The sequence below is a fragment of the Phaseolus vulgaris genome, chromosome 10 (assembly GCF_000499845.2).
Source record: "Phaseolus vulgaris cultivar G19833 chromosome 10, P. vulgaris v2.0, whole genome shotgun sequence".
In the NCBI taxonomy this organism is placed as follows: domain Eukaryota; kingdom Viridiplantae; phylum Streptophyta; class Magnoliopsida; order Fabales; family Fabaceae; genus Phaseolus; species Phaseolus vulgaris.
Window position 1 is genome coordinate 38,808,812 of NC_023750.2, and position 14,201 is coordinate 38,823,012.

General features: G+C 26.3%; 1 protein-coding gene across 2 annotated transcripts; it reads right to left on the reverse strand.

Annotated features, from left to right (window-relative positions):
• Positions 1-1,934: 1,934 nt before the first annotated feature.
• Positions 1,935-12,423, reverse strand: LOC137819645 (probable trehalose-phosphate phosphatase C). Of its 2 annotated transcripts, XM_068623548.1 has the most exons (10): positions 12,309-12,423; positions 7,757-7,887; positions 7,353-7,493; positions 7,133-7,204; positions 6,886-7,011; positions 6,680-6,736; positions 6,197-6,301; positions 6,024-6,101; positions 5,803-5,943; positions 1,935-2,317 (listed from the first exon to the last, which is right to left on the reverse strand). In XM_068623548.1, the coding sequence occupies exons 1-10, from the start codon at positions 12,415-12,417 to the stop codon at positions 2,162-2,164; spliced, it is 1,116 nt and encodes a 371-aa protein (XP_068479649.1). In that variant the 5' UTR covers positions 12,418-12,423; the 3' UTR covers positions 1,935-2,161. The 2 variants fall into 2 exon arrangements, with proteins under 2 accessions (XP_068479649.1, XP_068479650.1); XM_068623549.1 differs by lacking the exon at positions 6,680-6,736 and having other exon boundaries at positions 2,037-2,317.
• Between the last annotated feature and the right edge of the window lie 1,778 nt (positions 12,424-14,201).

The following is a 14,201-nucleotide window of genomic DNA, read 5'->3' on the forward strand; positions in this document are numbered from 1 at the left end:
GTCTTAATATCTAAAAGTTCGTATTTTATATTTTTAATGTTGGTTCTTTAACTAAAATGTTTAGTACTAAATTTTAAAAATTATGATAAGGTAATGTGAACATATACTATTTTTTTTTAATTGGAGGATGAAAATGTAGACCTAGAAATGTATACCTTTTGAGAAACATATCAATATAGGTAAATCATATTTCAAAATATATTTTTTAGTAAATATATTAAAACAAATTTTAATGTATTTTAAAACAGAATTATATTTTTTTAAAAATTAAATAATACAAATGTTAATTTAAAATATAATTTATTTTCTTCAAAAAAATCGCATTTTTTAAATACGTTCAAAAAAAAATCATGGGAAAAAATTAAATTATTGTGAGTATTAAATATAAACATTCAACCAAAAATTCACTCAAATATTAAAATTATTAAAGCGAATATTTAACTTAATTTTATAAATTGTATAATTTATTCCTTATATTAATACTTAAAATAATATTTTCAATAACTCTTTTAGTGTTAATAATGCTGAGTAATGCTAGTCCGTCCCGCAAGTCCACCTCGTGCTAAGAGTGCAGACTCATTTCACTGATCCATCCCACATAAGAAGTAATATGCGGGCTAATTCGCATAAGATTTTTTTTCAAAAATTAAAATTTCATTAATTATAAAAAACTTATTCCTACTACTGAATAATTAAAATTTTATCCCTATTTCAATTCATTTAATTAAGATAAAAATATAAATTCAAGTATGAGGGTTGTTAGGAGACTTGATTAAAACTAATTAAAGTTTTGTTTTGCATTTATTTTTATGTAAATGTATAAGAGTATCTTATCAAAATTTCGCTACAAAATATTTTAATGAAGATGACTAATTTTTTAACTATCCTATTGAAATATATTTTTTATATTATTTTTTTATTAAATTTTTTAAATATAAGACTTTACATAAAACTAAATTCATTATCATTCTTAATATTAACTCCTTTAGATGATTAAAATAAAACATTCCTTTTCTTAATACATTAAATTCAATTTTTTCAAATAAAACAACAAAAAAGTCACACGGTAATAATGAGTGAATGGGATATGATTTCTTTTTTTTACAAAAAAAGTTAATTATTTTTTATTTACGCGGGCCAACCCACCTCGCCTCGTTGTTGGCCTGCACGGGCTGCAGGTTATTTGGGGCGGGCCAAAGTGATTTAGCGGGTTAGATTAGTGAGTCCGTCACGCACTTTATAGTAGCGGGAGGCGAGCCGGCCTACATGACTCGCCCCGCATTGTCATCCTTAACTAGGGGTGACAAAGTGAGGCGGGTCGTGCACTGCTTAAAAAAAGGTTGGGCAGGGTGGTTTGGTCCGCATAACCCCCATAACTTTAAAATGTATAAATTTTTTTTTGCACCCCATATTTTCTTCATGTAACCTCATATTTCACATTTCGAAATTTTTAATAATATCTGACTACGCATGTCTCGTGAAAATAAGGCTATGAGACCATTTACCTAATCATCTAAATAAAAAAAACTCAAAATTTGTATTTAAAATAATATTTCTTTTTATGTGATGACATATGATTGTTATTACTTGGGATGTCGTTGTAATGATGTTTAATACAAAAACTTTATATAAAAAAAAATTACAACTGCATATACGTAGTGTGAGAAATGATTTTCTATTCGAATGTATGATCGAAATATTGAGGTGGAGAAATTCAAAATTTGATAATTGAAATGCACGGTAGATTCTGTAAAATTCATTTTCAACTCGTTGTGAAATAATCATTTTTGTTATAAAAATAGACCTTCATTTAGTACTACACTAAATCATTATTTCAATTCATGTTTTGACTTATACAGCAAAGAATAGAAAATCTTAATCTTACTAATAGTTCAATCCAAAAATATTCAAAATTTCAAATAAGATGAACACTAGTTAAAGGGGTTCCAACTTGAGTTTGAAGAAAAAAAAAATGTAAATACAAAACCTATGAATCGGTTGTACTTTATCAAAATCTAAACATATGAAGTTAAAGTTTGTATCTTATAATTTTGTCAGTATCAATCCTCTTGCTTCTGTCCTCTACAAAATAATAAAAAAAAAGGCCAATTTGTCAAATTTAAAAGCAGCAAATTAGCCTAGACTTCACCCTTCTGAGGTTTTATTTAGTTTTGTGTAACAGGTTCTTCTTCCATTTTGTTAAACGAAGCAAGAAAGCCAGCACATCAGAAGGGTCACGCAGGGAAAATGAAGCTTCAGTCTCCTTTGCAATGGAAGAAACAACAATGGGAAAACCATGTCCAATGTCTCTTATAACCTGCATGCATTTCATCAACACAAAAACCATTGTTATGTCTTCATTATGTACAAATATTTATAACTATCAGTATGTTAAAATCATGTGTCTGTTTTAAAAGGTTGAAATATCCTTAAAATATTTCACATTATTTGATTTTTTTTTTGTTAATAAAAATAAATTTTTATATAAAATTAGTAAATTTTGGTTCTCATTCTTATAAACATTTTTTTTTACTTTTTAGTTTATTAAAAATTTATTAGTTTCAATAAAATATGTAAAATTTAGTTTGTGTGTGTAGAATACTTTTCTTTTTATTTAAAAAAAAATAAATCACTCTTTTTATGTGTCTATAATTTATTTTAAGATTGACTGTGAAGTTTATAAAATAATACATGTTGATATTATATTGCAATAGAAATATAATAACCTGTTTAACTTTTTTCAATAAATAACTAGTTAACTAGTTTCATATAATCCTAAAGGTCGAAACTAATAGTTTTACATTTTAAATTAACAAAATAAAGTTTTTTTCTATAAATAATAATCAAAACTCACTCATTACAAGAATTAAAATCATTTTACTACTAAAGTATATAATCTATCTAGAATTAATTAGCAAACATTACAAAATATTTTTCAAATCAGTTAAGCTTTCAAGAATAGAGAAAAGAAAAAGCACTCATAAATATTTCCCCCTCAAAATTAGTCACACAAAAATTCAGGAATTTCTATTCTCTAAAATTATATAAATTAAAGAAATTATTGTATGATTGTGGGTTAATTATATAAAAAAAATATTACTATAATTAAAGGCTGTGAAATAAGTAAGACAATTAAGTTAATTAACTAAATATAGATTATAAAAAAAATATTCACAAGAATATTGCATATTTTATTATATTCCACCGTGAAAATGGAGGTTCTCATATGTTGAGATTGACTTAAAAAATCATTAAAAAGTATTTGCAGAAGCTATTTAATGAAACTGTCAACAATTTGATAACAAGAGTAAACATGAAAGATACAAATTAGTCGACAAATAAATTTTTGACGTACAAAATGTATATACATTTCAATGTGGGTGTGAACTGCAGAAAGAAAATTTGGTTGTGTTGGTAGATTGCATGGATTTATTTTTCCATTGATGTAAGAAAAAAAAAATCAATTACTCAAAAAATCATATATAGTACAAAAAGACGTATGTATTTTAAAAAATGAATTTGGGATTCATAAAAATGACATGTTTTAAAATAATTATTTTGGACTTAAGAAATCGTCGATGATTAGATGGATAACTAAAAGCACACATTGAAAGAGTAGCATAAAGAATGGAAAATCTATAAATACGTATAAGTAGGGTCCCAATAATATAAAATTTGTGTTGGAGATTTCTGTGTTAAGGGAATTGTTTGGGAGAATGTTCAAAAGAAAGGTTATCATTACTAGTTATTCATTATTCATTTTCACATGAAAACATTTAATATTTTTCTCAAATTGAGATTTTTCGTTAATGGGAAAGTCTAAAAGAAATTAGAATAGTCATCCAAAATAAGAATATAATAGTTATGTTTTATTGTGTTAAAGTTGGAGAAGTGAATAAATCACTATGCATAATGTTAAAAGACATCAAAGTATTAGAAGATGGAATATAAAAGAGCTTTTTGACATGTTTTCCAAACACTTCAAACTTAAACAATAGATGATGATAAGTGTGTATAAGGAATATATTTATTCTTGCTAAGAGAGAATAAAATAGATGTTCCTGAGTGACTCAATCTAGTGTGTCATAGAGTTTGAGTGATAGCTTCTAAAATGGATGACAATGGAACACATGATTGTTGGTTGTGAAAGAATGCACACAGATCAAAAAAATTTACAAGTTTTGGGGCATGTAGGACATTTTCTAAATTTAATGGTGGATATGATGGTGGAAAGGTATGATTTTACATAACCTCCAATTAGAATTTCTTGTACACTACCAATAATAATATTGCCATTTAAATTTCTCATATTAAAATAAGATGAAAGATTATCTTGATATGTTGCTTTGTTATCCATATACTAATTTTCATGAGGAATGTTGATCAACATTACATGCATAACAACCTCAATATCTATAGATGTATTGGCAACATAACTTGTAGATGTTGGCCTAAAACTCCTTATTTTATTGGGTCACTTAGACAAATCCATTGAGAAGATGTATATGGACAAGGGGAATAACCTAAGGTTGTGACATCCACCTTCAACCAAAATATACATATTGTTTTTGTTGTAAAGGGGGTGTCATGAACTGTTGTTTCTATTGTTACTGGCTACTCATGATCACCATCGCAATTGTCTTTCCCTCCATTCGTTGTTGTTAAGATTTTCACCCTTTATTCATATTGATTGTGTGGGGAATTTTCATAATAGAAGAATGTCTCATCAACATCCTTATATGTTATCGCAACCATTGTTGTATTCAAACTCATGGTTGTCATCTTAATCAAATTAGTTTCTTATATTGTAAGCATGAAACACGCTTGATAGAAAGAAGGAAAGGAGTTGTTTTGTTATGTTAAATCAATGTACAAACCCTTTTATATACATTAGTGAGTCTAGACACCATTTGAAGAACGAATCACTGATTTGAAATAGGTGCATCAATATTTTTCAATTGATCTAAAAGTATTTTGAGTCATTGACATTATGTTGATGCCTTTGAAAAATCTTTCATTTAAGTGGAGGAGAATTCTTGCTCGAGCATGATCGCACATGAGTTTTGATTATCTTGAAAAATGTCTCGTAACCAATCTCACACCTCTATTGCAATGGGGTCAGACTCAAATATGGTGCTAAAAGATAATTTAAAGTAGAATAAATCTACGAGAGAATCGTGGTGTTAAAAGTCCTCCATAATTTTTTTCCTAATAAGTTTTTGGCTTTTTCTTAACATTTCTTATCATTATATATCTTCCAATAAAATGATATGTGTAAGATTTACAAAATTTTAAAAATATCAACTTGTGTTGTATATTGAACATTTTCCATTTCAAGAACAACAAAAATATGTTTCTTAATATTAGAAACTGAGAAAGTCCCATGAAATGAGTTTGTCAAGCCATTGTTGACAAACAAAAAGACTATAGAAGAATGAAGATGATTAGAAGAGGAAGATAAAAAATTTCCTTAATTTCTTGAAACCATGAAAGAAATTATTTTATAATTGTATTTTATTGATGGAGTTAATTATATCCAAAAATATCAACAAGGTTATAAAAAAAATCAAACTAACTAAATGGAGATATTAACTAAACTAACATTTTTAATATTACAAAAAAATATTAAAAATATTTACAACAATATTTACATATCACAGTTAGCATCAATACTGTTCATTCAATTTATTTCACCACATAACTGAATCAATTTTAATTGACAATATAAAAGTGTTTACCCTCATTTATGAAAGTTAAGGTGTAAAACTCTACACATGAGGGTTCTGTTTTATTAAACCGTACCTTAAAAGCATCTTCATCAGTTCTATCATCCCCAAGGTACAATGGAAAAACATTGTTGAAGTTGTCAAAGCCAAGAGTGTCAAGCAAATACATAAGAGCACGTCCTTTGTCCCAGTTTACTTTTGGACGTATCTCCATAACCTGATCAAAGATGAAGATCAAGTTTAAGAATCCAACATTTTTGTATTCATCAATAGCAATCTTAGCAACCTTTTTAGTACCTTTCTTCCACTTGATATGTGGAAATTGGGGTGAGGTTTCATTATGGACTCCACCATTTCTCTCAGAACACTAACATCCTACAATTTTGTGCAGCAAAATAATTGCATAAGCTTTATATTAGGAGGGTCATGATTTTATATTAGATTTGTGTGTCTAGTGTTTATGGTGATACCTCTTCATTTTTCACACACCGATAGTGTACAGTGACACAGAACATGTTGTCCTCAATCATAGAGCCCTTTATTCTTCTTGTATTTTCTTTCAAAACCTTGATTATCTGCATGACACAAGTGGAACATTCATGAGCAAAACAAAAATATATGAACATTCAATTCTCTTCACTGTGGAAGAGAGAAATTTAAGGCACAGTATCAATTTCACAAGAGTCTTTCAACTGATAAACTTCATGAATGTTTACAGGTATCTGTGGAGAAGTTAAAGCATGCAAAAGTGTTTGATATATTTTCCTTTAGTTAATAATTTAATAGTGTATGGTTTATGATTAATTGACCCTCTAAATTGGCTGTATACTGAAATTAAACTCTTTCTTGTTCTAGAATATTTATTGAAAAGTTTATTCATGTTTAACTCAAAATGCAAGTTAGACCAAAGTACTATAAATGATTATTTTCATTTTGAACAGAAAAGGAATTACCTCTTGAATTGTTGGCAAAAATTCTTTTGCAGGATGAAAGTGAACAACATGATTACCCTAGAAAGGTAACACACTATGAGACATGAATGAGGAAATCAAATTGTGACAAGCATCATGTAATTGTCATTGTCCTTTTTGATTGTAATGTGGTTTTGTCCAAACATAGGCACAACTATTGTACAAAGAGAAAGCAGATGTATATAAACCTTTTCATCAACACACTTTATCTGATGCTTCTGATCTTCATATTTTGAAGACCCTAATGGAGTTGATATATCCATACCATGACTTCCAGCATAGTAAACATTCCTCAACTTCACAAATTCATACACCTGCATGTCAAGAGGAAAATAAAGGCACTGAAAATACAAGGCTGAGAAACAATGCATCCTCAAAAAAAGGATGATGTTTCATGTCTGCATAGTGCACTGTTCTGTTGAGTGAGTGGATTACCTTATCCTTACGCCTTCCACTAACAATGGCAGTGGGAAAACAATAAGCAACTTCACGCACAGCTGCGCGCATCTGCAAATTGCAAAGGCATTGACAACTAAGTTTTGAGAAAATGAAAGCAAAGCAACAGAGAAAAACCAAAACTACAGAACTTGTTAGGACTCATAAAGCCACCACAAGTTTTTCTTGTGGTGTTGATTGTCCTATGAAAAGCACTTACAGCATCACTCATGTAAGCCTTATCAGGGTCATCTACAATCGGTGAGAGTGTTCCATCATAGTCCAAAAACACAACAATCTCTTTCCCTTCAGCAACCTTCATCACTTCCTCAAAGTTGTCCAACACAGAAGGGTGCTTTCCCTTTCAGCCACACAAAATAATAATTAAGAACAAGAACCAAATAAAGAGGTCAATATATATATAAATCAATGGCAGAACTATTGAGCCATTCAGATAGATCATGCATGACACACAAAAGCATAATTGGTTGAAATCTGGCAGATATACCATGCATATATAAGTTACAGAATATGAGAACAAGTTCATCTATATATATCCTAATCATATAGATCATTAAATATTGAGTATATTTTTTGCTATGCAAATGCAGGTTTTAAACTTACTAGCCAGGAAGCATAAGAAAATAATCCTCCATTCTCATCAATCTTTGCAAGTGAGATTGGTTTCATGTTTGAGTGATCTGAAGGCTGTGATAAGTATCCCATCTGAGATGCAGAAACTGATCCTTTGCTACCTGCATTCAAGTGTTTGTTTGAGACTTAATGGTGGAAATAATGTCTTGCTTTTAGTATACATCCAAGCAATACATTTCACATTAAATCTGTTTATTAAAAGTTTTCAAGGTAAACTAATCAGAGTAAAGGGTAATTAATCTGAGTCTTAATAAGCACTAAATAGGGAAAAAAAGGTGAAAATAAAAATCAAACAAAATGAGACAAAACAGGTATATGCAGTTTGTGTTAGTTGACCGTTAAAAGAAGAATATAGAAAGTTCACAAGGCTTTTGTTTTTTAAAGGCTGCCTTTGGCTATGAACTTTCTTATTGTTCACGAAGTGCAATTGTACAAAGAAAGTGAAAACCACGTGATACCCTTATCTTTTTCAGAAGAAAAAGAAGCTCCTTATCTGAAACTCAAGCTGTCACATTCTGCATTAGTTTCCACATCATGAACTCAGAATTCAATGAATAGAAAACCCCATGTTCTTTTTGTGGCTACAAGTTAAGGGATAAAAGTAGCCAATTAAGGAAGCACAAGAGGTGTGGAAAATAGCTAGAGAAGGAATACAATGAATTGCAGAGATCAATAGACCAAAAAGAAAACCAAAAATTGTGTTTAATTTACAGTAATAAGTGGTGTTATACATGATTCACATGCATTGGTTTCTACTTTCTATACCAGTTTGGCACTATATTTTGGCACAATTTGAATAAAATTTCCTCTATACACATTGATCATGGAATGTGAAACAAAAAGAATCTTGCATCTGCCATGTAATTTGCAGATAAATTTAAGCAAAAGTTCAACTTAATATGTTCAATAAATATATTAATCTTCATTATGTATTCACATGTTCATTATATGTTTGAATTATATATATCCCTACCACATTTGCTTAATCTTCCACCAATGGAAGATTTATATATTTCTCCATTTTTTTACCATAAACTTTACAACTACATTATTGATCATAATTAAGATACTACTTTCCAATATTTTCCAACAATAATAATTCTGTAATCAATAGTATCACTGAAACCAAAATTACCAGAAAAATAAATACCATAAATTAACCAAGATTTTTTTCTTCCTGCACACAAAGAATGGGAAAAATATACATCTTTAATACAAATTACTTAATCTAATAATAGATGTATTCAATTGGGAAATATCTAATTATAATTTATCTGTCTTTCCCTTGTATTAAAGTTCTGTAACAAAAAGTGTTCTGACACTATGTTTTCTTATATCTTGTAAATTAGTTTTGATATACAGAAAAAACAAGCACACACTTATTATTATTTATTAGACTATTCTAATCGATTAAAAGAATAAAAATGGTAAGGATCTTGCAAACCAAGTACCTTAAAAAGATTTTTTGAGGAATCAATAAATAATTTTCAATTAGAAATCATTCTGAGACATTTTTTTTTAACTTTAATATATATTCTCAGTGTCAACATTCCTTAAAGTTTTCTAAATAGTAAATACACAATTCTTATCCTAAATGTGTCGTTTTTATTAAATAAAAAAATATAAGGAAAAAAATTCAAAAGAAAGGATATTCTTGTGTACTTTTGGGATGTAGGTATAATTTTTATTTTCTAGGTAATCATGGGCAACAAATAAATTGATAAGTAAATAAAATAAAATAAAAATCCTCTGCTAAATGTAAAAGTTGTCGATAAGATGTTATGATCAAGTAATGAGTCATGTTTTCCACTATATATGGAGAAAAAAAATAAAGGGAAATTACAACCACAAGTGCATCTTTTCTGTCTAAAGGTTATGTTGCCCTTAATATAAAATATAATATCTTTTGTAACGAACAATTAGAATAAATAAATGAGAAAATATATAATTCAAAAAAATAAATTATATACAGTTGAAGCAAATATACGTAATTACTAATATAAAATAAAAGTAGTTTTTACTAAAAAATAAATGTAATTAACAATTGAGTGATAAGTGTGAAATGGTTCATTCTTAATAGAATTGTGGGATTCTTGAAATGGAGTAAATATATTAATTAATTTGAAAAATAATTAAGGAAGTGGACCATATGCCATCTTGACTTTTTAAAATAAAAGTTAAGAAGTAAAAGTGTTGTGAAGGATAAATATTTTTAATATATTTATATATAGAAAAATAAATATTTTTTATATGTCAAACAACCTATTGCACCATTTTCTTCCAAGTTTAATTTTCATGAACTAAAACCATAAAAAAAATATTTTCAATCAAATAAATTATATTAGATAAAAAAATTCAAATAGTTATTATAAAAATCAGACAAAAAATGTTATATATGATAAATTTAGATTGATAGCGTGAATGTATATACTATTATTTAGTATATTCTTAAAATAATTAGAATTTGACATTTCTTACATATCTTTTAAATCATGGGATTCATGATATATTTTATGATATATTTTTAAATATCAAAAGTATCAAAATACACCTATTAACTTTTAACAGTGATAATCTTATACCATATTACAATTAAAAAAAACATTTTATTAAAATAAAACAACTTTAAAATTATATTATATCACCTCTTATTTATAAATGTTATTTTATTAAAATAAAACAATTTTAAAATTATATTATATTACATCTCATTTGTAAACTGATACATTTATAATGTCCATCTGTTAAAAGAATATTTTTCTAAGAGTTAATAGTTAAATACTCTACTTAATATTTTATCAAATGAATATTATTCTTAATTATCAGCATGTGCTCTGAAATAAATATTTTAATTACCAAACGAAACATTAATTAATATATGGGTAGCTTTAATTTATAATAATCATGTGTAGCATATAAATGGCAGATATGAAAGCATCTGAGTCAATCAATAGCGAAATCAAATACAAAAATATTTCACATTAATAGCTGCATTAGAGTCATAGAAAGAGGTTTATTTCACATTTTAACTGACCAAACATATGTTTAAAAGAGAATATTAATTAATAATTATTAATGCAGATTTCATTCACATGCTTTGATTTCACATTTCTAAAGGAAAATTATTAATGGTAGGAATGTAAATTTGGTACATAGTATTATGTGAAACATGATTGTTCAATGAATCCTCATTCATTCATTTCAGTAGTTTCTGTCACAATTCATCTGCAGGGGCAAAGGTTTACACACAAAACTCAACCACTCTAATGTTAGTAACAACCAAGTTTTGACAAAAAAAAGACAAAGAATGTTTTAGTACATATTTTCACCTACCTTAATTTTTCCTTTTTGTCTCTCTTATCTTATGAATGGTTTTATAATTAATTTTATAAAATTATTAAGGTTAAATATATTTTTGTTAATATATTTTTTTTCTTAGTCTAAATTTTAGAGTTTTATTTATAGTAAAAAAAATTATTGGAATGAATCTTAAGATTTTTTATTTTTTTTTACGTAAGAAACAATTTTTACACTATAAGAAAATATTGAAATAAAAATCAATTTTAGAGACTAAATATGATTAATTGTTATAGTAACTAAATTAGATACCATTTTATAAACTTAAAAAAAATGGTTTATAAATTAGTTTATATTATTGTAAAGTAGTTTCTAAATTGGTATCTAATTATTAGATACCAAGGTTTCAACTACCAATTATTTAGATTCTAAATTTAGTAACAAAAAATTTGATTGCTAATTAAATACCAATTAAAAATAATAGAAACTAATTTAGAAACAAAAATAATTTAGTCATTATAACAACTAATTATTTTTTATCTCTAAGATTGGTTTCTAATTTATGATTTTCTTGAAAATGATTCATTCTTTTCTTAAAATGGTCAATGATTCATTTAATAATTTCTTTATTACAAGTGTATACAAATTTTAAAATTAGGACAAGCAAAAATTTTTTTTTTACATAAGTACAAAGATGAAAAACATTTAACTCAATTTATTATTATATAAACAAAACGCATGTCTCTTACATAAATTAGAGAAGATGATAGACATGCATTGATTATAATTTATAGAAAAACTTATTCTCTTTCTGTCTCAATGTATAACCACAAGGTTTGAGCAAAGATTTTTAGGATCACTTTTATAAAAAAACAAAGACCCAATCTTATTTCTTTCTTGTTTTTCTCTTCAAAATTTACATCTTATCACTATTTAATGAAGAAACCTATATTTTATCTTTTCACTTAAAATTTTCATTCTCTCTTCCAACTTCTGTAAATCGAAAGGGTGTGTGAACATTTTCCTGGTGGTGAACTTTTATGGGCAGAAAATGAAGAATCAAGAAACTTGAGTAGAATAATGGCAAAAGTAAAGAAAAGAAAGAGACATAAGCATGAAGAAGGTGGAAAACACCCATTAAGCATATACTGATAAATGTATTATCTATGTAATTGAAAAGTATAAGAACATCATAAGTAAAACTTGAAGAGAAACAAATACTCACAGTGAGAAGAATAGTTGCAGAAAACCCTGCAAAGGATGAAAGATTTGGAGCTTGAAGAAGAAGAAGAACATGCAACACCAAGTCTTAGACAAATGAGGTTGTAACACATAACATATGAAAAGAGTGAGAAAGAGAAGAATTATATATATATATATAATATTATATATATAGGTAACATAAGATAACGTGGTATATATGTAACGGAAGTTCATGAGTCATGAGTCACAAATTGTTGTGTTTTGTTTTGTGGGGCAGTTTCCTTTATACTTTTTGAGCCCATAATAAAATTGGGTACTTTCCACTCACTTTTTCTCTATTCATTCTTCATTTGAATATCCATGCATAGTACTTTTACCATATAACAAGGGAAAGTATTTACTGTTACAAAATATAAAAGTGTTTATCTTTTTCTGTAAAATATAAAATTTGTGTGGTTACATTTTAAAGTTTTTATTCATGGGTTATATTAACATTTTTTTTATCATAACTATTGCTGTGTGATATGTTTGTTTATTGAAAAATGTTAATTTGATAAATGCATATTTAAAGGCATTACTTTACAATATTTTAAAATAATAATGATATGTTGATAACTATGCAACAAATTATAATTTTGGAAAGCAAAATAATTTATTATTATAATAAATCAATTTTAAAATTTTATTGTTTCGTATCATAATTGTAAACTACTGTTATTCATTATGGAGCTGCGAAAGTAATATATATATATTTTTTTAACATGGAGAATTTTCTAACTTCTTAATATATCTTAGATTTACAAATAATTATTGTTAGTTGGTATGACGTAGCTATATCAAGTAATATAAGTGTTTTCGTCTGTAATGATTTTAACATAAAAGTTTTTTATAAAAAAAAAATATATCTTAGATTTGTGTGTTTTCACTATGTTATTATACAAATATAATTAAAATGAATTATCACAATTATTATTTAAAAAAAAAGTGTTTAAAGTCATGAAAAAAACGTAAGAAATAATTATAAAAATATTTTTTAATATTTTTTATAATGTTATAATTATATAACAATAAAAATTGTATTTTTTTTTCATCAAAATAATTGTTACTCATTCTGAATATATTATTGGCAGTTATAAGGAAATGTGATTTTAAATATTATTTTGTGTGAATATGGATATATGTAGCTTTTGTATGTGTTTGAAATGTAATATAATTATGAATAAATATATGGTATTTACTGTGCGTTGGCTTTTAATAAAAAAATTATTTAATTTATTAAAAAAATCACCTTTGATATTATTTAACAATATAAAATTAATTAATTATTACTTCTTCTAGTTTTAATATAAGACGCAATTTTAAATAAATAAATTATTATTTTTATAAGATGTTTTAAATTTTTATATAACATTTTTGTTACTTTTACTAAATATTGTGGGATATTTATATTTTTATAAGAGAATTTTAAAAAGTTTCATATAGTGGTAACAATTTAAAAACAATTTACAAAATCAAATTAATTAATTATTTTTATTGTGTAATTGTATCTTAACTTTCTTGTATTACGATATATAGTAAATAAAATTCGTTGCCATCTAATAAAAAAAGTACCATGCATTGTTGGTAAATTTATAATAATTACAAAAATTAAGTTTTAAAGGATATCTCATTAATTAACATTAAATTATTATAACATGCAAGGAATTTTTTTTTTTTTACACATGTAATTATTTAAAGTTGTAATTAAAGTGATATTTAATTGAGGAGGTGTTATTATTAAGAGATGGACTTTAAACCTAACTTAGCTTACAAAATCAAATTATAAGGTATATATTATAAAATGTCTTTACTTTTAATCGAAGTGAGATCTTCAACACACTCTCCTTAATGGCTTAGTAGTCCAGTAGTAGGTGAC

Coding starts and splice junctions, on each gene's coding strand:
- LOC137819645 (XM_068623548.1), bottom strand. CDS start 12,417: ATGTGTTACAACCTCATTTGTCTAAGACTTGGTGTTGCATGTTCTTCT. Junction 6,737..6,885: donor TAAAGTGTGTTGATGAAAAG/GTTTATATACAT, acceptor TTACCTTTCTAG/GGTAATCATGTTGTTCACTT. Junction 2,318..5,802: donor CTGATGAAGATGCTTTTAAG/GTACGGTTTAAT, acceptor AAATGCATGCAG/GTTATAAGAGACATTGGACA.